We start from the raw sequence: 20196 nt of genomic DNA on the forward strand, positions 1-20196 counted from the left end.
AAAGTGATAAGGTCTAGAGGTGGTCTTAAGAAGAGCCGACCGGGCTCTTATCCAGGTATGCTGGCAGTGGTGGGCGAACATCTGGGCCGAGGGTATGCTGACTTCTTCCTCTTACTCAAGGAAGAGTGGAGGCTGGTAGCCCAAGAAACACTTGAAGAGTGAGAGACCAGCGAGTAGGCAAGGGTGTTGCAGGCGTACTCCACCCACACAAGTTGTTGGCTCCAGGTGGTGGGGTTGGCAGAGACGAGGCAAAGAAGAGTCGTTTCCAGGTCCTGATTGGCTCGCTCTGACTGGCCATTAGATTGGGGATGAAACCGGAGGACAGGCTGGCCGATGACCCAATCAGGGTGCAGAGTGCCTTCCAGAACCTGGACGAGAACTGAGGACCACGATTGGAGACCTTGTCGACCGAAAGACGTGTCTCATCATAAGCTGGTCCATCTCCTTGGCTGAGGGCAACTTGGGAATGGGAATGAAATGTGCAGCTTTGGAAAACCTATCCACAATCGTAAGTATGATAGTGTTGCCATCTGCCAGGGGGAGACCAGTGACAAAGTCCAGGGATATATGGGACCAGGGGCGGTGAGGAACAGGAAGTGGTTGAAGGAGGCCAGCCAGAGCTTGCCTTTGAGTCTTGTTCTGTGTGCACCCAGTGCAGGCGGCAATGAATTCGGGAAACTTCAGGAACCCGGGTGGGCTTTTTGTCGAATGAAAGCCGTGGTTCGATGAGACCCTGGATGACAGATACGTTTGAGGTAATGAATGGGCCCATTCCAGGACCGGGGACCAGGCATCGGGCCGAATCAGGGATTTTTTACTGTGATGTCATTGAGACCCCGGTAGTCGATACACAGGTGCAGGGTTTTGTATTTTTTTCCACAAAGAAGAACCTTGCAATGGCAGAGGCAGAAAGATGAATGCTCCCTGCAGCCAGAGAGTCCTCAATATACTCCTCCGTGGCCTTGGTTTCTGGGCTAGACAGGGAATTAAGCCGCCCCCGAGGCAGTGTGGTGCCCGGGTGGAGATCAATGGCGCAATCGTAGAGATGATGTGGAGGAAGGGATGTTGAGCGAGCCTTGTTGAAAACCTCCCGGAGGTCCTGGTACTCCGTGGGAATGGAGGAGAGATCCGATGATTTTCCCAAGCCCGCAGGAGGTTGTCCCGGGGCAGGCTGCGACGTCTTAAGGCAATGTGCATGGCAGAACGGGCTCCAACCTAGGTCTAGAACCAGTAGCCCAGTCGATCAGGGGGTTGTGCCTCTGGAGCCATGAATATCCCAAAACCACGGGAACATGAGGTGATTCAATAAGTAGAATGGACTCATTGTGATTTCCTGACACCCGCAGGTTAATGGGAACCTTACTGTGAGTGACCCTGCCAATGGAGCATCTGTCCAATGCTCTGGCATCCATGGGAATGGAGAGGAGTTGTGTGGTGATACCCAGCTCAGATACCAGGGTAGCGTCCATGAAGCTCTCGTCAGCCCTAGAGTCAATGAGCACCCGGAGACATTTAGACCGGTCACCCCACAGCAGGATTGCATGGAGTGGAGAACAAGTAATGGGAGCTTGGAGTCTCCCAGTATGACCCACCAGCATACTAGTAGTACCTAATGATAAGACTGGTCTTTTACTGCAAAGGTGGATATCTAATGTCCTGTAATACCACAATACAGGCAACTGTTGGAGTTCAGCCTGCGTAAACGTTCATTAGGAAACAATCTAGCCCTGCCCAGCTGCATGAGCTCTGGAGGAGACGAGTTGCCAGTCCCCGAATTCCCAAGGGGACTCGGGTGACTTTGGATTCTCTCGGGAAGGCAGGAGTCGGGGACTTCCGGTGTTCTTCAGAGGAAACCGTGGACGAGCAAGTGTGGCCGAGAATAGACCTCCTCTCCCTCCTGCGTTCCCGTAGGCGCCCATCGATCCTTATGGTCAAATTAAAGCTCATCTTTAATTTCCTCTCATAATTCATGAAGGAAGGTGTCGACCAGGGACTCCGGGTTCCAGGCACTACTGCGTAGTCTGCCACACTACGGAAGTCATAACGTTGATGAAGGAGCTTCCAAGCCGCCTCTCTCCCGGACACTGGAGTATCGAACACCTTCCTCACCTCCGCTACAAAATCCTCCAGACGAAGGCAAACGGCGGATTGTTGCTCCCACACCGCCATAGCCCAGGCGAGCACCCTTCCAGACATCAGCATTATGAGATACGCTATCTTTGAACAGTCTGAAGGAAACAAAGATGGCTGCAGCTCAAAGATGAGGGAGCACTGGGAGAGAAACGCCCGTCAGGAGGTAAGCGTGGTTACTGAGCGTCCGGGAGGTTTCCGTTGTCGCTTTCTGCCTGATAGTCCGTCGAATTGCTCCAGTAATGATTTGAAACCTTGGTCATGGCATTCCGCCAAGGTATGTAGTCCTTCCATAAGGTTCTGAAGTAGCTCCTCAAGTCTTCCAATGGTGGCTCCTTGCAGGCAGACAGAGTTGCGGAGCTGGTCCGAGTCTGCTGGGTCAGTCATGGCCAGCTCGCACTATAACGACAAAGGATGAGACCCAGATGCAGACACAGGAGGCAGATGGTTCGAGTCTCAGACATGTATTACATACAAGGGGTAGGCAAATGGCAGGTCCAGGACAGGCAGAGATAAATAATCCTGATAAGAGTCAGGAAGGCGTAATATGGTAGGCAAAAACAGGTCGGAACCAGGAAGACTAAGAACACAAACTAGAGAGAAGGAAAAACACGGGAGAAACACGTTGGGACGACTTTACGAGACAAGGTGACCTGGCAACAGACAGACAGTAAATGTAGGTGTAAATACACAGGGGATAATGGGGAAAATAGGAGACACCTGGTGTGGGGTGGAGACAACACAAGACAGGTGAAACAGATCAGGGTGTGACAGAGTCATTGTTCGTTGTACATTTAAGACATGACTCTGCTGTTGTGCTGTAGAATTTATGATTTTTTGTATAATAAATTCTATACATTAGTTTATACTGGATTGAGCGTACATTTTCATTAACTGTAATTTCATTAGTTATGCTCCAACATTCCCTCCAAATTTAGCCAATTTCAGTTATTTTTAAGTCTTCATTACAATAGTAGTTACAACTGACTCAAATACGATTCCCTCAAGGTTGCTCTACTGTCCAAAATATTTAAAACTCGAAATGTTGTGATATGTAATTTTTAAGTTGCCTGTATTTGAAAATACCTACATTGGTCACTACAGAGGTAGTGCGTACGGCCCAGTACATCACTGGGGCTAAGCTGCCTGCCATCCAGGACCTCTACACTAGGCAGTGTCAGAGGAAGGCCCTAAAAATTGTCAAAGACCCCAGCCACCCCAGTCATAGACTGTTCTCTCTACTACCGCATGGCGAGCGGTACCGGAGTGCCAAGTCTTGGACAAAAAAGCTTCTGAACAGTTTTTACCCCCAAGCCATAAGACTCCTGAACAGGTAATCATATGGCTACCCGGACTATTTGTATTGTGCCCCACCCCCAACCCCTCTTTTACGCTGCTGCTACTCTCTGTTTATCATATATGCATAGTCACTTTAACTATACTTTCATGTACATTCTACCTCAATTGGCCCGACCAACCAGTGCCCCCGCACATTGGCTAACCGGGCTATCTGCATTGTGTCCCGCCACCCACCACCCGCCAAACCCTCTTTTACGCTACTGCAACTCTCTGTTTATCATATTTGCATAGTCACTTTAACCATATCTACATGTACATACCGTACTACCTCAATCAGCCTGGCTAACCGGTGTCTGTGTGTAGCCTCGCTACTGTATATAGCCTCGCTACTGTATATAGCCTCACTACTGTTATTTTTTACTGTTGTTTTTATTTCTTTACTTACCTATTGTTCACCTAATACCTTTTTGCACTGTTGGTTATTGCCTGTAAGTAAGCATTTCACTGTAAGGTCTACAGCTGTTGTATTCGGCGCACGTGACAAATAAACTTTTATTTGATTTGGTCAGTACAAAATTGCTTTTGAATTCTGTCATGGCTATAAATGTATTTCCTGTTACCAAGTCATTTACGGTTTCTATGCCTTTAGTCTTCCATGTGGACCAATTTAGCGGTTGAATTCTGAAAAGCCATCCAAGGATTGTTCCATGGGGTTGTGTTTTTTGGGAGTGATATTGGTTTCTTGTAGAATACGTTTAATTTTCTTCCATATTTTGATAGTGTCCTTAACTATGAAGTTGTGATTGTTTTTAGCTTTATCCTTTGAAAATAGACCAAATTGTTTCTGGCGATGAGTATGCGCATCTTCAATATGTACCCGTTGTTCCTCTTTAGTACATATGAAGGTAACACTTGACTTCACTTATCATAACATGGTCTTAACACTGTCGTGACCCTTATATTTACACCTGGTGTGACATACATTGATTTGTTTTATGGCTGGTTATGACACCTGCATATGAGTGTCACATTTATTCAAATACGTTTTTCCCTGCCAAGAAGTCTCCTTTCATTTGAAAGTTTGTTTCTTAAATCCTTTGTAGCCTAGTGCTTAATTGGGCCAGTAACAGAAAGGTCGCCGGTTCGAATCTCCAAGATGACTTTGTGAAAAAATGTGTGGTGTGCACTTGAGCACTGCCCTTAATAACCCTAATTGCTCCTGTAAGTCGCCCTGGATAAGAGCGTCAGATAAAATGAGAATAAACATGACTCTGGGTTTGTTGGGCGGCAGGTAGCATAGTGGTTAATAGCGTAGGGCCAGTAACCCTAAGACCCTTAACCCTAATTGCTCTGGATAAGAGTGTCTGCTAAATTATGTAAATAAATTCTTTACAGTCATGTTTTTTCGTCATAGTTGAAATAACTTGTAGAAAATACATTGATGACACTGTCATGAAGCATGATGACCATACTATGTCGCTTTACTTGGACTAAGAAAATAGGCTTTATGACCATCATAATCATATAAGCCCGATCGGCCTGTCACGTACATGCCCTTATACCAGTCATCAGTCAAAAAGAGGGTGTCTTGTCCTGCTCCTTCATTCAGCCCAGTCATCAGCAACAGAGCATTGGGGAAGGTGCATGTCTGACATCAATGTGTGCGCATGATAATTGATCATTGAATATGGTAAATTACAATATATACATATTATATTATTATATAACATAAACATACTGTTGACACGTAGGCTATGGTGTGTATGTTAAGGTTTTCTTTCTCCTCTTCCTCTGAAGAGGAGGTGTAAGCAGGGATCGAGCCACTCTTATGTAGGTGTCATAACCAGCCATAAAATCATGCAATATATGTCACAACCGTTCAAACTATATATGTCATGACAATGTTTTGACCATATTTTAACAGGTTATGACATACTATGAAATTGGTTATGACCATGTCATAATGTGTTATGACACTGGGTGTCAGGTAAAGTGTTACCCATTTCAAAAAGTACTCACACCCATTGACTTTTTCCACATTTTGTTGTGTTACAGCCTGAATTTAAAATGGAGGAATTATGTTTTTAGAACATTTACAAATTAATAAAAAATGAAAAGCTGAAATGTCTTGAGGAGATAAGTAATAAACCCCCTAAAATGCTTATTCTATTATCCTGAAAAATGTATTCATGTTTACATGTTCATATTCTTATCTTGACTATTTCTTAGTGTTGTTGCATTGCTGAGAAGGAACCTGCAAGTAAGCATTTCGTTGAATGGTGTATACCATCTGTTTCCTGAACATACTACTAATACAACTTGAAACTCGTAATTCATGTACAGCGTTTTGAATTTCAGTGAATGGAGTGTGGAGTAAGGCATCACCAGCACGGTATAAAACCTGCTTGTCAGCACAAGAGACTATTGAGCCTACACAATGGCTTTCAACATACAGTACTGGTGTAAACGTTCTAAAGAAATGCTGCTATAATTAATGCAATATTACAAATAAAAGGACGTAAAATGACCCGTTTATTTTTTTCAAATGTGGATGCAATGCCGTGAGAGAGAAAAATCTGCGCTCGTGTTGCCAGCATGATATTCTGCTGCTAGGAGAACGGTAATTATGTTCTGGCATGGGCGGGGGGTGGCCAGGAGGCTACGTGAAACGTTCCTTTGCACACACCAGTTAGTGTATGCGTATTGACACTATGTGTAGGACAGGCTACTGTGAGTCTATCTAAATACCACGTGAAATTATAATTAGTTCGACTTCATAGCCTACCTCGCCATGTTTCAATCAATCCTTTGAAACAAATCAATTGAGGGGTCTAATACGCCATCTAATGGTTATGCAGGGGAATGAAGCAGAACATAAACTCAGCCATTTGTATTGTTACCCAATAACAGCACCCGAGATTGTTCCATTATTCTATTCCATGTCTAGATAGAAAGTCTTTGTGTGTGTTGTGTGTGTGAGCATTATCTTACATGGAGATTTAAATAATGTCAATGTAAGACAGAAAGTCAAATGAACACCAAAAGTGTTTATTTCAAAATAGATTTATTTTTATTTATTTAACTAGGCAAGTCAGTTAAGAACAAATTCTTATTTACAATGACGCCTACACCGGCCAAACCCGGACGACGCTTGGCCAATTGTGCGCCGCCCTATGGGACACCCAATCACGGCTGGTTGTGATACAGCCTGGATACAAATTATTATTATTAAATTATTATTTAAAAACAATGTTGCTGTTTGTGCTCCAAGCACCTCACAAAGGCATAAAGCTTAGCAACACAGCTTAACTGTTATATGTAATAATACAAAAATAACTGTCAATGAACCAGTCAAAAACCTAATAAATAGTCTCACCTAAGTGCTCAAACATAAAACGCATTAATGTAGACTATAGGGAAAAAAAATCACCTAATCTCCTTCAAGTGTCATTTTTGACATTTAGAGTATTTACAACAAAAATATCTACATTTAACATGTGCGCTGCACTTCAATTCAGTTACAATACAAAACATAGAAAAATAAATTAATAAGGCAATGTTGAAGTCACACACATTATTAAAGTGCAATCGATTTTGAGAGAGAGAGAGAGAGAGAGAGAGAGAGAGAGAGAGAGAGAGAGAGAGAGAGAGAGAGAGAGAGAGAGAGAGAGACAGAGAGACAGAGAGAGAGAGAGAGAGAGAGAGAGAGAGAGAGACCGTATGAGCTCAGGGTGAGTCGTGAGCTGGGCTGTGAGGAGATGTCCTTAGCACAGGGGCCAACAGGGGCCCCAGGTGCTGACTGAGGCCCTCTCAGACCTCAGATGACAGAGGCACCACTACTATCAGCAGAGATGATTGGCCCATTTCGTAACAGCTAACCTACTGTAACACACAGTAATATTTAAATGCAGCAATCGGATAACTATTGGTTTCAAATGTGACCATTTTGTTCAATGTACATTTTAGACAGTGACGCTGCCATCGACTTGGCCAGCTCTTCGTCCCGTTTCCTTTGCATCAGAGAATGACGGAACCACTCGTCATACTCTGGGTTGTCCGCACACCTGTCCAGCAGGACATCATAGTGTCCGTTACTGAGCCAACTCAACCAGACAGTGGGTTTGGACGAGTCCTCTTCCCCCAGGTAGTGCACCATGGTTGAAATCGTGGGACTCTCCAAGCTACCTCCAGTGGTCAGGTAAATGTTCACATTCAACATCTGACTCATCGCCAGAAGCTCCGGATAGCCTGCCCAGGCACTGTCCTGCGCAGCGTTGATCAGGAACTCGCCGACATCCCCCTCAATGATGGGGTTAAACTCATCCAGGTGGTCGGCTATGTGGTGCATTGTCCGGTCTCTCAGCTCCTTGTGCATAGACTGCTCTCCATAGGCGGCTTTGCACACCGCCCTGTACAGACAATTGCCGTCAGGGATGATGTGGAATCTGTACTTGTGTACCTTCTCCTGAAGGTATTTGTTCTGTTTCTCCACTTCCGCAATGTAACGCGTCACTTTGTCGTCCTCACATTTCTCCGCTTCTCTCCGTGGAGAGGGCTCCTGTAGGACATTGAGCTCAAAGAGTTGTGCCTCGCCAGATGGAAAGTCCAGGTCTGCACATTCACTGTCATTTCTATTCTCACAGGAATCCAAGATGCCTTGGCCCAAATGGGTTGCCAGGGCCTCCAAGTTCTGATGGGGTTTTTGGCTAACAAGATCACTGGTAACAGTTTTTCCTTCCCCATTTGCCATGTTCATTCTCTCCTCACACTTTCTGTAACTTGGTCCATCTTTCTTGTCAAAATTGATCAGGTTATTTTCACGTTCGACCTTTTGACTATCACTGAAAAAATCCCCTCTACCCCTGAAGTGATCAATGAAGTCCACAATCAAGTCTCTATCCAAATGATCCTCTCGGTCATGTGGCTGAATCAGGATATCTTGTGAATATGAGTCTGATGGAGACCGTTTGGTTTGGGTTTCCTTTAGGATGTGCACTGGTACGGATCTCTCAGCTCCGTCAGGCCGACGAATAATTATCTCTGCGGTTGAAGTGTAGTAGACTGGCTTCATGGAAGCAGCCTCGTAACATGAAAAACCAGCAGCAGGCATGTTTGCAGTAGATTGAGTCTCTCCTACAGTATTCCCGTTAGTGTCTGCTGGAGTAGGCCAAGTCGGTTTATTATTCACAGAGGAGCTTGTTGTTGTTCTGGACAAATGGTCGGTAGTGGTACCACTTGCGATAGTTATCGAAACTTTGCGAGAGGATCCGGGATAGTGTGTCAACGCACTGCTGTACAGCTGCATTTTGAAAGACTCGCCTTTATACCATATGCTGGACACCAAGTGCTACGGAAAGATGACAACAAAGTCTAAAAATACAACCAGTCATCAACAACGGCTAAATGGCAGGGTATGTTTCCATGGATCCACGGTCTTGTTCCCGCTGTCACACATAGAGACCGAGTTTAGCCATCTTGCGTCAGCGCAGTTCCCCTAATTTTAGACAGGAAAGTGTAACCTGACCCACTCCACTTCATCCTACCTCATTGCCAACAGTTAAAGTAGTTGTACGTAGAGAAGTAATGACCACAGCGAGGGAATTAAAAGGATTTGATGACAGTACACTCTCGGAACTTCGTTTGCCCAAGTCAGCGGCGTCAAGGGCGGCGTCGCCATTCTGGAATGCGCAAGGCGTGCCAAAAGCTACACCACGGTTACGCGTAGGGATATGCGCAAAAAAGACTCACAACCCCTATTACTTCTTGAGATCAAAGTGATGTCCCGTCCTTAAAAGGATTGTATGGCCCTATAAAGTTTTTTAAATTCGATTTTATTGGATTCAATACAGCCTAATGCATTTTCTGCCCATGTGCTTTTTAGTGGTTATTTGCCAATGTAGGCTACTTTCTATGCGTACAAAATGTCAGTCATGTTTTATTTCTGTCTGTTTACAAAACATGGAAAATATGTGAAAATATATGTGAAAGATATTCCGTTATGACACTATTATAACACAATGTCTTTCACATTCTATCATCTGTCATCAATATGTGGATGACACACTTGTCCTGTATGGTAGATCTGTAGCAGCCTATATATTAAGGCATATGTGATCTCTATTATGTGACCTGTATTGTGTGACCAAATTAAACAACATTTTGTGATGAGGCTGCAAGGTTTTGAAATAGACATGACTCATCTCACAGAGAGGGGTAGATCTCCCATTTTCAACCAGCTCACATTTGTCATTGCATGTCAACTAAAGGAAAAGGTTGTGGATGACCAGTTTTATATTTATAAATAGGTGGATCAAACTCTTATCCCCAAACTTTCCTATTCGGCAAACGTCAATGGCGTGTGTAGTTTTGAAGTAACCTGTTTCCAGATTTGGTCGTGCTCTTTCCGCGTGCGTCCATTGCTGTCCTTGTCAAGTGAAACATTGTTTGTCATGACAATGGGTGACAATGAATTGACATGATAGGACAAACAGACTTGTCACTCAGGCTAGTTTGGGGCCTTGTATTTTTCAATTCTGATTTCAATGTATTGTTTTAAACACCTAAAGCAGGTATGCAAACTATACAATATTAATGTATTTTCTGTAGGCCTATATGTCTATGGTGCAGAAAAGCCCTCTAAACGAATTAGCATGCATCAAATTGCATCCAATTTAGTATTTGGCATGCCTATGTTGTTAATTTCGAAAAACGTCACACTGAATATTATTCTCAGGAAAAGTGCATTGTACAGTTATCGCCAGCAGAGAGCAGCCTCGTACTTTATTTGTTCTTTTCCACGATGACTTCATCACGTACCCAGTATTCTGGCAGGTACCGTTATACAGGTGGGAAAAGTATCCAAATGTCATACTTGAGTAAAAGTCAAGATACTTGAATCGAAAATGACTCAAGTAAAATACTGAAAGGATTTTGTTTTAAATTAACTTAAGTGTCAAAAGTCTGCTAAATGACTTAAATGTAAATGTAAATGTCAATGAAATGGCTAAAAAATATACTTAAGTATCAAAAAAAAAATGTTTTCATGCCTTATATTAAGCAAACCAGACAGCACCATTTTCTTGTTTTTATTTATTTACAGTTAGCCATGGGTACACTCTAACACAGAGACATAACTTACAAATGAATCACTTCCAGATCAGAGGCAGTAGGGATGACCAGGGATGTTCTCTTGATAAGTGTGTGAATTGGACCCCTTTCTTGTCCTACTAAATATTTGAAATGTAAAATGTACTTTTGGGTGTCAGGGAAAATGTATGTAGTAAAAAGTACATTATTTTCTTTAGGAATGTCGTGGGGTAAAAATAAAACTTGTCAAAAATATAAAAAATAAAGTACAGATACCCCAATAAACATTAAGTAGACTTAAGTAGTACTGCAAGGTATGTTTACTGAGTTACTTTACATCGCTGCCGTTATGTACCATAGGGGCAGGCTTGGGCCCTTTAATAATAGTGCAGTCCTCACACAGTGATTGGACACAATGGCTGCATTTACACAGGCAGCCAATTCTGATATTTTTTTTCTCACTAATTGGTCCTTTGCCCAATCAGATAGATCAGTTCTGAAAAGAGCTGATGTGAAAACATCTGATGTGATTGGTCAAAAGACCAATTAGTGGACAAAAAAAGATCAGAATTGGGCCGCCTGTGTAAACGCAGCCAAAGTAGTACTCTGACCCATACAGAAAGAAAGAAAATCAATAGTAACAAATTGTGTTGAATAGGAATAAGGTGATACCTTTTCACTGTGTTCTCTTCCATGGCCCCTCCACAGGGCTGCCTAATAGGCAAACAGAGTATATTGGTTCCTGGGTAATAAATTATTATCCCATATATATATACTATAACATATCCACACTTGGAGTACAATGAGTAGGACTGGCATAGGCCTACCCTACCTCCTTGGAGATACATGCACTATGCCCGTTCCCAACTACACTACCAAAAGTATGTGGACACCAGCTCGTCTAACATCTCGTTCCAAAATCATGGGCATTAAGATGGAGTTGTGTCCCACCCTTTTGCTGCTATAAGAGCCTCCACTAATCTGGGAAGGCTTTCCACTAGATGTTGGAATATTGCTGCAGGGGACTTGCTTCCATTCAGCCACAAGAGCATTAGTGAGGTCGGGCACTAATGTTGGGCGATTAGGCCTGGCTCGCAGTCGGCGTTCCAATTCATCCCAAAGGTGTTCGACGGGGTTGAGGTCAGGGCTCTGTGCAGGTCAATCAAGTTCTTCCACACTGATCTCAACAAACCATTTCTGTATGGACCTCGCTTTGTCATGCTAAAACAGGAAAGGGCCTTCCCCAAACTGTTGCCACAATTTGGAAGCACAGAATCGTCTAAAATGTTATTGAATGCTGTAGCGTTAAGATTTCCCTTCAATGGAACTAAGGGGCCTAACCTGAACCATGAAAAACAGCCCTAGACCATTATTCTTCCTACACCAAACTTTACAATTGGCACTATGCATTCGGGCAGATAACATTATCTTGGCATCTGCCAAATCCAGATTCATCCATCGGACTGCCAGATGGTGAAGCGTGATTCATCACTCCATAGAACGTGTTTCCACTGCCCCAGAGTCCTATAGCGGCAGGCTTTACATCACTCCAGTCGACACTTGGCATTGCACATGGTGATCTTAGGCTTGTGTGCGGCTGCTCGGCCATGGAAAACCATTTCATGAATCTCCCGAAGAACAGTTTTGTGCTGATGTTGCTTCCAGAGGCAGTTTGAAACTAGGTAGTGAGCGTTGCAACCGAGGACAGACGATTTTCATGTGCTCCACGCTTCAGCATTCTGCGGTCCAGCTCTGTGAGCTTGTGGGGCCTACCACTTCATGGCTGAGCAGTTGTTGCTCCTAGACTTCCCCACTTCACAATAACAACACATTTAACCAGGGCAGCTCCAGCTGGGCAGAAGTTTGAAGAACTGAGTTGTTGGAAAGGTGGCATCCTATGCCGTGCCATGTTGAAAGTCACTGAGCTCTTCAGTAAGGCCATTCTACTGCCAATGTTTGTCTATGGAGCTTTGCGTTGACACGTGATTCGTTTGAAAACACACTGACCCACATACACCGTAAATAAACACACAAGTGAAGAGGCGTGTGTGTGCATGTACTTTAGTACATAGCCTGAACACGTGGGCCGTTGTTTTGCAATGCTGGCCAGATATGTAGCCTACAATTTCATGAAATGGGCAAGATCCTATTTGAAGACCAAGTGAGTAGACTACAGAGGCAGAACATCCAAACCGTGTAGACAGACTATAGGGAGTCGCAGACGCAGCTGAAATAACAGTTCCACCATGGAAAATAAACATCCCCTTTGTCCGTCACTCATATTGAGCTCATTTTTGTACGGAAGACGATTGGCTTGTACTGGGAATACAGCGTAGCATTGATTTATTTAGAGTAATCACTCTCAAATGCTATTCAAAAAAGAGCCGTGCACGCGTATTTTCACATGTGCAGCCCTTTACGACTTACATAGGATAATATCCCCGTTGACAAATTGACCACCATAACATTTGTAGTATAATGCATCCGCTAAATAAATAACTAATACGCTAATGGCTTCTGCTATTTATGAAACCATGGACACAGAAATTCGATACGTGAGGTAGGAAAGCCAATTAGAGAATTCGCGTCCGAAATAGCCTACTAATGAGAAGTAACCTAATGCTACGGTTGTTGTTTTGAACATTGGGCACTAAAACTGCCACAAGATCTGCAATGCCATTCGCTTCCATACGCATTTAAATTATATTCCTACATTTGTAACGTAAAAGTAGAATATATTCTAGCGGTTGATCGGTGAGATCGTGTTTACGTCGATGCAAAAGCCATGCTGTCAGAGATTTTGGCTCTTTCCTCTAAAGTGGGAGGATCTTTGTGCTTTTGAGTCACGCAGCTGTCAAAGATAGCTGTCACCCAGTTTCATGATCAAACACACATTGAATGAGAAAGGTTTCGCCAAGTCGAGCAGCGGATTTCAGGTAGCTTACTCCTGGTTAAAGTACTACGTCTCGAACAAATGAAAAAGCCGACGAACGGTTCTACAAACGAAAATAAATCAATGAACAAAACCATTTGGAATATACGTGTGGAATATCCCGAGAAAAGGATTTGCCACTAAAGGAATAGAATTCGAGAGAAAAAAAAGGCTACTGCGCTCCTCTCGTGGCCAACGTGAAAAGGGGATTTTTGACGGACATGAAGACAAAAAAGGGTAGGTAGTTTATTTCACCAGCGTGCTGATTGTCACATTTTCGATAACATGTCTGCATCAACAAAAAAATATTGAGTGAGATGGGGCATAGTGCATTTCTCAATGCAAGCCGTGCAGCCTATTGTTTCCGCTCCAGACAAAACAGTTTTTTTTTCACGTGCTGACGGGCTGTCAAAATTGAATGGTTTGCGTGTGACTTCATTCAATCTGTTTCAAATTTAAGCAATTGTTAGCTTTAAAGGTTGACTAGATATAGACATTTTAGTAAATGTATAAAACCGCTTTGTTATAGAATAGTGTTAGATACGTTACCTTTTTATATATATATATAGCGGACTCAACTTAGTTCATGATGAACAAGTTTCCAATGGATCCTTCCTAAGGGGTACATCTATTCTAGATTGTGATTGACTAAATTAGAGGGCTTCTCTAAACCCTCACGTCACCCCACGCATTTAGCGAATTAAAATGTATCAACTCTGTGGCCCCAACGACGCGCATACTAGAGTATGAAGTTTCATCTGTTAGTTTGGCTACTACATCGTTTCCTTTTCTGTGTAAATGTTTCGAAATGTAATCTTAAATTATATTAGGGAGAAACTTGTAGAGTTTTCAGCCCCAACTTTGGTGCAACAACATTCAAATCCTGACCTCCTTTGTGAAGTTGCTGTTTACTTTCATTCTGCGAGGCTGCTCTTCTCGCATTCTTCGACCTCGTGTTACAAGATCACACAATAGAACTTCTTCTACACGCTGTTTAAACTTGTAAACTCAACTCAAAAGGAATTTCTAAAACACTCAATTCACGAGAACACGAGTAGTGGACTTGATTTAAGTTAGAAACGAGTGGTTACGCTTTCAAAAACGTTAACATTATAGTGAAATAATGGTTCGACGAGCAAGATTCTTTTGTTTAGTCTGGAGACGCTGATGTGCAACAGGTCCCCCTCCCCCTTCCCTCACCCAGGGCCTGCGTAATTACCTCATTCTAACTTGAGTTGTTTCTTATCCATTTCCCACCACTATGCAATGGACAGATGACCCGATACCATTTTATTATGTTGACATGTTTTCATGCTCCAATTCAAGACATGAGATGTTTCGTTTTTGAAATGTAACTGCTAAATGTAGTCCAATTGATTAAAAAAAAATACTAATTTGCCAAAGAAAGTTAGATTTTAAATTGTTTTATTACCAAATAAGAAATATGTTGTCCTGATATAAAGGTTGTCAAAATACAACCTGTTTAAAAAAATACAAAAGAGGTTCACATGAATGCAATTCAAATGGACTACAGATGTTCCTATACCATTGGAAATCCCCCAGAATAACTATTTCAGTTGTCTTGAGTCCCGTGCTGCCAGTTTTGAAACATGAAGAGATGTTTTGCTCAGTAAGGTAGGCCAGCAGTATTTGTCAAGGCAGGTTTTATAACTGACACAGCGTCTGAGCAGTCTGCCTTTGTGGCACCTCACCCCATCCCTCCCTCCCTCCCTCTCTGTTCCATGAATCACATGGCTGAACTTGACAGCTTGCTTCTGACACATCAGCTGCATCCGCTATATGCTAGTGTTTGGAACAGGGCTGGCGTAAGGAGGGTGTCAGACAGAGCAGACACCGACCTACAGACAGAGCAGACACCGACCTACAGACAGACCAGTATTTGGTTGGCATAAGGGGAATTCTGACTGAAATTCTCTCACACATACATTCTTCTCTTGGCCACACACAGGCATGATGACGTTATCTGGTAGTGAGACGGACGACGAGGACAGCATGGACGCCCCCCTGGACCTGTCATCCAGCACAGGAGGTAGCAGTGGGAAGAGGAAGAGGCGCGGGAATCTACCCAAGGAGTCGGTGCAGATCCTCAGGGACTGGCTCTACGAGCATCGCTTCAACGCTTACCCCTCTGAACAGGAGAAAGCCCTGCTCTCAAAGCAGACGCAGCTCTCCACACTACAGGTAGGCTAACTAACGAGCCGCCTCAATCAAAGTACATCTTTCTGTCCTACCTCCCTTGAAGTGGTCACAGATTTAAATAGGTTGGATTGGGGAATGTAACCGTGCTTTCACCCATCTTGTCACTTATAGCTATGCTTTTCTCAAGGAAATTAGGTACATTTCTGAAGTATTCAGACGGTGTTCATAGGTTTACTACCAGATGACTAGTAGGGCTGCAGCATGCATGACAACTAGTGGCTGGAAATACAATATACAATGACCTTGTGTTTCAATGTCCTGTCTCGCTTTTATGACACATAATGCACTAATGCGTAAACAAAGAGAGTGTGACACATGGACAATAGGGGCAGCAGGTAGCCTAGCAGTTAGAGAAGAGAGCTAGAATCCGGGTCTGATTGACCTCACTGGCGGGAAGTGAGCTGGCAACAAGGAGGGTTGCTGGTATCAAATCCTAGATGATGTTGCCTGCCATCGTGCCCTTGAGCAAGGCACTTAACTCTGCCGAACAGCAGCTCCCCAGGCACCCAGTGTGTCAGCCCCCCACACCTGGTATATTTATGTGTGTCTTTCGGTGGGGCATGGCCTTCAAGGAAGCTTGACTGCAATATTCTCTCTGAGACACGTCTGAAGTGAAATGGCATGAACTTGCATCCCAAATGGCTCCCCATGTAGTGCATTAATTTTGATAAGGGCCGCACATGTTTTTTTTCTTTTCTCACAGGGCTCTGGTCAAAAGTGCACTTTATAGGGAATAGGGTTCCATTTGGGATGCAGGCATGGTGACTAGGAGGAACCGACCACTCTGAAACTCACTCGCACTGCTTTGTGGTTGGTGTGGGCTTAGCTGCAACGCTCACACAGGAATTTCCCTCCCTCCGGCCCTCTTCCAGCCCAGCTGTCTGTGAACAAGAACACAGAGTCGTTTAAATCCTAATAGCTCTAGGCTTCGGTGAGCCGTCCGTGGGCAACAATAGGCTGGGACAGAGAGAAGGAGAGTGAGGACTGTCTCTTTATCCACATGACAATAGGATTGGGAAGGGCAACAACACCTTAGTCCAAACTAGTGTTTACTCACCATGATGGCTTTTAGAAGGCCTAGTTTGAGTTTCTTGATGAGAAAATCTAGAAGTATCACAAATGATTGTTATATTTTCAGACTTGCGTACAATTATGTATTCTAAAAATAAATAAAAATGTATGTCCATAAAATAATGTATTTTATGGACATTTTTTTTTAGATAACAAAAATAACCAAGACAGTTTGGTCTCCCGAGTGGCTCAGTGGTCTAAGGCACTGCATCTCAGTGCTAGAAGCGTCACTACAGACCCCTGGTTCGATTCCAGGCTGTATCACAACAGTCTGTGAATGTCCCAGCGTCGTCCGGGTTAGAGTTTGGCCAGGGTAGGCCGTTCCTAACTGACTTGCCTCGTTAAGTAAAGATTCAAAATAAAAAAATAACAACCGCTTTAAAATATTGTCAGAATATTGTACAACCCCTACCACATATGATTGTAGATGTTTCAGATAAGATGCATGTTTTGGGTACTACAGAAAAACAGCTGTCCGTGTCATGCAAATATGTTAACCTTGATGCAACCTGTTTTTATGTCGAGATGTGAAAGTGTAATTCCTTTCTGTGTCATCTTCTGTTTCCCATTCTTTCTTAAATAAAAAAAAAAAAAGTATATTGAGACAACTTGTTTGTGAAACTATGCTGTATACTTAAGCAACTGTCGATTGCTATCCTCCTCCAGGTGTGCAACTGGTTCATCAACGCGCGCCGTCGGCTCCTCCCGGAGATGCTGCGGAAAGACGGTAAAGACCCCAACCAGTTCACCATCTCCCGGAAGGGCCGCAAGGGAGACGACGGGGGCTTCTCTGAATCCAGCTCCCAGTCACCCAAGCACGCCACGGGCCCCGAGGACAGCTACGACCAGCGGGCACTGCACCCCTCAAGCTTCGAGGCAGGCCTCCCTAGCGTCCTGCAGAAGGCCATATCATCCCCTAAGATGTCTCCTTCCTCCTCCCCGGGGCCCGCCACCACAGTGCCCCGCCGGCCCTCCGTCATCCGTCACACCACTGTCAACTCCACTGTGATGCAGAAGCAGGGCTCCAGCCCTCCCTCCTCCCTCTCCTACTTCCTCTCCAGCAGTAAAACAGACCACAGTAGGGCTGCAGAGCTGCTGCGTTCCACCACAGAGGCTCTGGTGCTCTTCAGATGCCAGGAGGAAGGGCTGGGAGCCCCGGCAGTGACCACCACCACAGAGGGTAACCTGAGCCCCCAGAGTGGGCTCTTCAATACCCCTCCCCCCACCCCTCCAGACCTCACCCAGGACTTCAGCGGCTTCCAGCTCCTAGTGGATGTGGCCCTCAAGCGGGCGGCAGAGATGGAGCTGCAGGCGAAACAACTGGTGTCTTAAAGAGAAAGTGGAGGGAAGGATGTTGTCCCTAACGGAACTCCTAGCATGAGTTTAGTGGCTGCGTAACAAACACAAAAAGCCTGATTATTTCTATTTTTGGTATACAAATCATAAATGAGGATTGTTTTTGTACAAAACTGTATCACGGTGCCTTGGCTGTTAGTTATTTTTTACTTTGTCATATATGCGTGTATGTAAGTATCTGTGTGTCTTTTGCAGACGGGACCAAAAAAATATTGACAGACAAAAAAAAAAAAAAACTTTGTCTTAACTTTTTCCTATGGATTTTAGTAGAGCAAGCAAGGCATGAGGGCGTACAAGTGTTCTGCGGATGAGACAAGAGGGTGGTTCTCTTCTCCTCCACACAGATCCAATCCCCTGTGATAGGATATGTAGTTTCCAGATGTGTTTTTACATTTCAGAGATAAGTTTGCGATGGCTCCCACTCGGATTTTTCCCACTCGGATTTTCGCACAATAGGGCCGAGTCAGGGTCCCCATCTCATCTCAGTGTCTTAAAGCATACTTTGTTCTTGGCATCGATGATTAACGTTATCACTACTGTAGTAATAAGTGTTCCGTGTTTTTTTTTTTCATGATAAGGTCATAGTTTTCTTATCCTTCATTTGATATTTTAAAAGAAAGTAAACCTCTTTTTGGTTTTGATAAAGCGGTTTCCTATACCCGAGGGATCATTCAGATGAACAATGTAGCAGGTTCCTAGTCCGAGCCTTCCTCCTCACTGCGTGGCTACCCCAAATGGCACCCTATTCCCGATTTATAGTGCACTATATCGGGAATAGGGTACAATTTGGGACACGCCACGTGTAGCGACGGCCAGTGAATTTCAATTGTAAGAAAAACACTAAGATTTAGTTTTCATTTGTGATGTCACCAGCAGCGGGAACAGAGCATTTTCTAAATCACCAAAAAGCGTTTTATGTACAAAAAAAGGACCATGTTTATGTATAGCTAATATGACACAATGCCCAATGATGTGATTTCTTTTCATACTGTGCAATGTTTGTGGCAAATAGGGGTCACATATGGGATTTAAATAAAGTTTTGTTTTCTACATAGTTTGCCGTTTGACTGTTAAACTCTCCCCACGTCTAAGGATCAATAATCCCTTCGGCGATTGCGCTAGAATCACGTAACGGCAGTAACGCAGCGATGTACAGTGACATGATCTCCATGAAACGTACAATGTCACTACATGAAGAAAAAAAGGTAGATGACAGAAATAGCTGTGTGTCCGTGTGTGCACTTTTCTACAGGCTGTCTCTGAGTCATTCCTGTGTGTGTGTTTGTGCGCTCGGCTCACCAGAGCCACAGGCCGTTAGCATAATCCTGCATAAATTAGCACTGGGCAAACAGCAGACGTCAACGGTTTTCTGCGTGGATGTGCCTCAATACACTTAAAAGCAGCCAGGGTCTTATTCATTAGTGCATACCGTAGCAAAACAATTTGCATACAAAGGTTTCTTATTGGACAAGTTAAGTTATTGTGTCGCCAGTACAATCCTGTAGGCACGGACTCAATTGACCTTGCTAAAATTGGTTCGCTACTGACAATCCCCCTCGCATGCACAGCTTTGTTGCTCCACTGGCCTGTTCTAGTATTAACCCACAGTTTCTTTACTACAAGAGAAATTGAGTATTTAACTGATTGTATATCATTTCTGATCTAAGACGTATTGTATAGAATTTGACCTTTAACCTTTTACCGCTGCATGCCAGATCAGCAGTGACACAGCGGTGGTCCGATAACTCCAACCATGGAGCACGTCACTAATCAGGGTCATCAGAGGCTAGATAGTGTTGCAGTGGAGGGGGAGACCTGGGTCATGTTCAGTAGGGAGAAAATGTTTTGAAAAGGAGAGGTACTTGCTGAACTTGTCCAATCAGAATACAGATTTTCAGGTTTCCTTTGCAAAAGTTTTGCTATGGTGTGCTAGTAAACACCCTGATAGAGAAACGCAGGGCTGAGGAGGAGGGTGAAATCCCTGGCTCCTCTCTGGGCTCTGGAAACACCGGTCAGCCTGTTGAATGTGATTGATGTGTGAGTAACAAAATCACCTCTGCGTCCCTAATCTGGCACTGGTCAAAAGTAGTGCACTAAAGGGA

At 43.9% G+C, this 20196-nt stretch overlaps 2 protein-coding genes across 2 annotated transcripts; one reads left to right on the forward strand and one right to left on the reverse strand.

Moving 5' to 3' along the window:
• Positions 1 to 7041: 7041 nt before the first annotated feature.
• Positions 7042 to 9464, reverse strand: LOC118374009 (OTU domain-containing protein 1). The gene has a single exon (XM_035760350.2). It carries the CDS (start codon positions 8732 to 8734, stop codon positions 7361 to 7363), a length of 1374 nt encoding a protein of 457 aa, XP_035616243.1. The 5' UTR covers positions 8735 to 9464; the 3' UTR covers positions 7042 to 7360.
• A 1745-nt stretch (positions 9465 to 11209) lies between these two features.
• tgif1 (TGFB-induced factor homeobox 1) lies at positions 11210 to 19144 on the forward strand. The gene is made up of 3 exons (XM_035760367.2): positions 11210 to 13684; positions 15417 to 15649; positions 17405 to 19144. Exons 1-3 carry the CDS (start codon positions 13669 to 13671, stop codon positions 18068 to 18070), a joined length of 915 nt encoding a protein of 304 aa, XP_035616260.1. The 5' UTR covers positions 11210 to 13668; the 3' UTR covers positions 18071 to 19144.
• The last annotated feature ends 1052 nt before the right edge of the window (positions 19145 to 20196 follow it).

The sequence above is a fragment of the Oncorhynchus keta genome, chromosome 4 (assembly GCF_023373465.1).
Source record: "Oncorhynchus keta strain PuntledgeMale-10-30-2019 chromosome 4, Oket_V2, whole genome shotgun sequence".
Taxonomy (NCBI): domain Eukaryota; kingdom Metazoa; phylum Chordata; class Actinopteri; order Salmoniformes; family Salmonidae; genus Oncorhynchus; species Oncorhynchus keta.

What these genes read in the sequence shown, in the direction of transcription:
- LOC118374009 (XM_035760350.2), bottom strand. Translation starts at nt 8,734, where the DNA reads ATGCAGCTGTACAGCAGTGCGTTGACACACTATCCCGGATCCTCTCGC.
- tgif1 (XM_035760367.2), top strand. An exon ending in CGCAGCTCTCCACACTACAG is followed by an intron (nt 15,650 to 17,404) that starts GTAGGCTAACTA and finishes ATCCTCCTCCAG; the next exon opens with GTGTGCAACTGGTTCATCAA.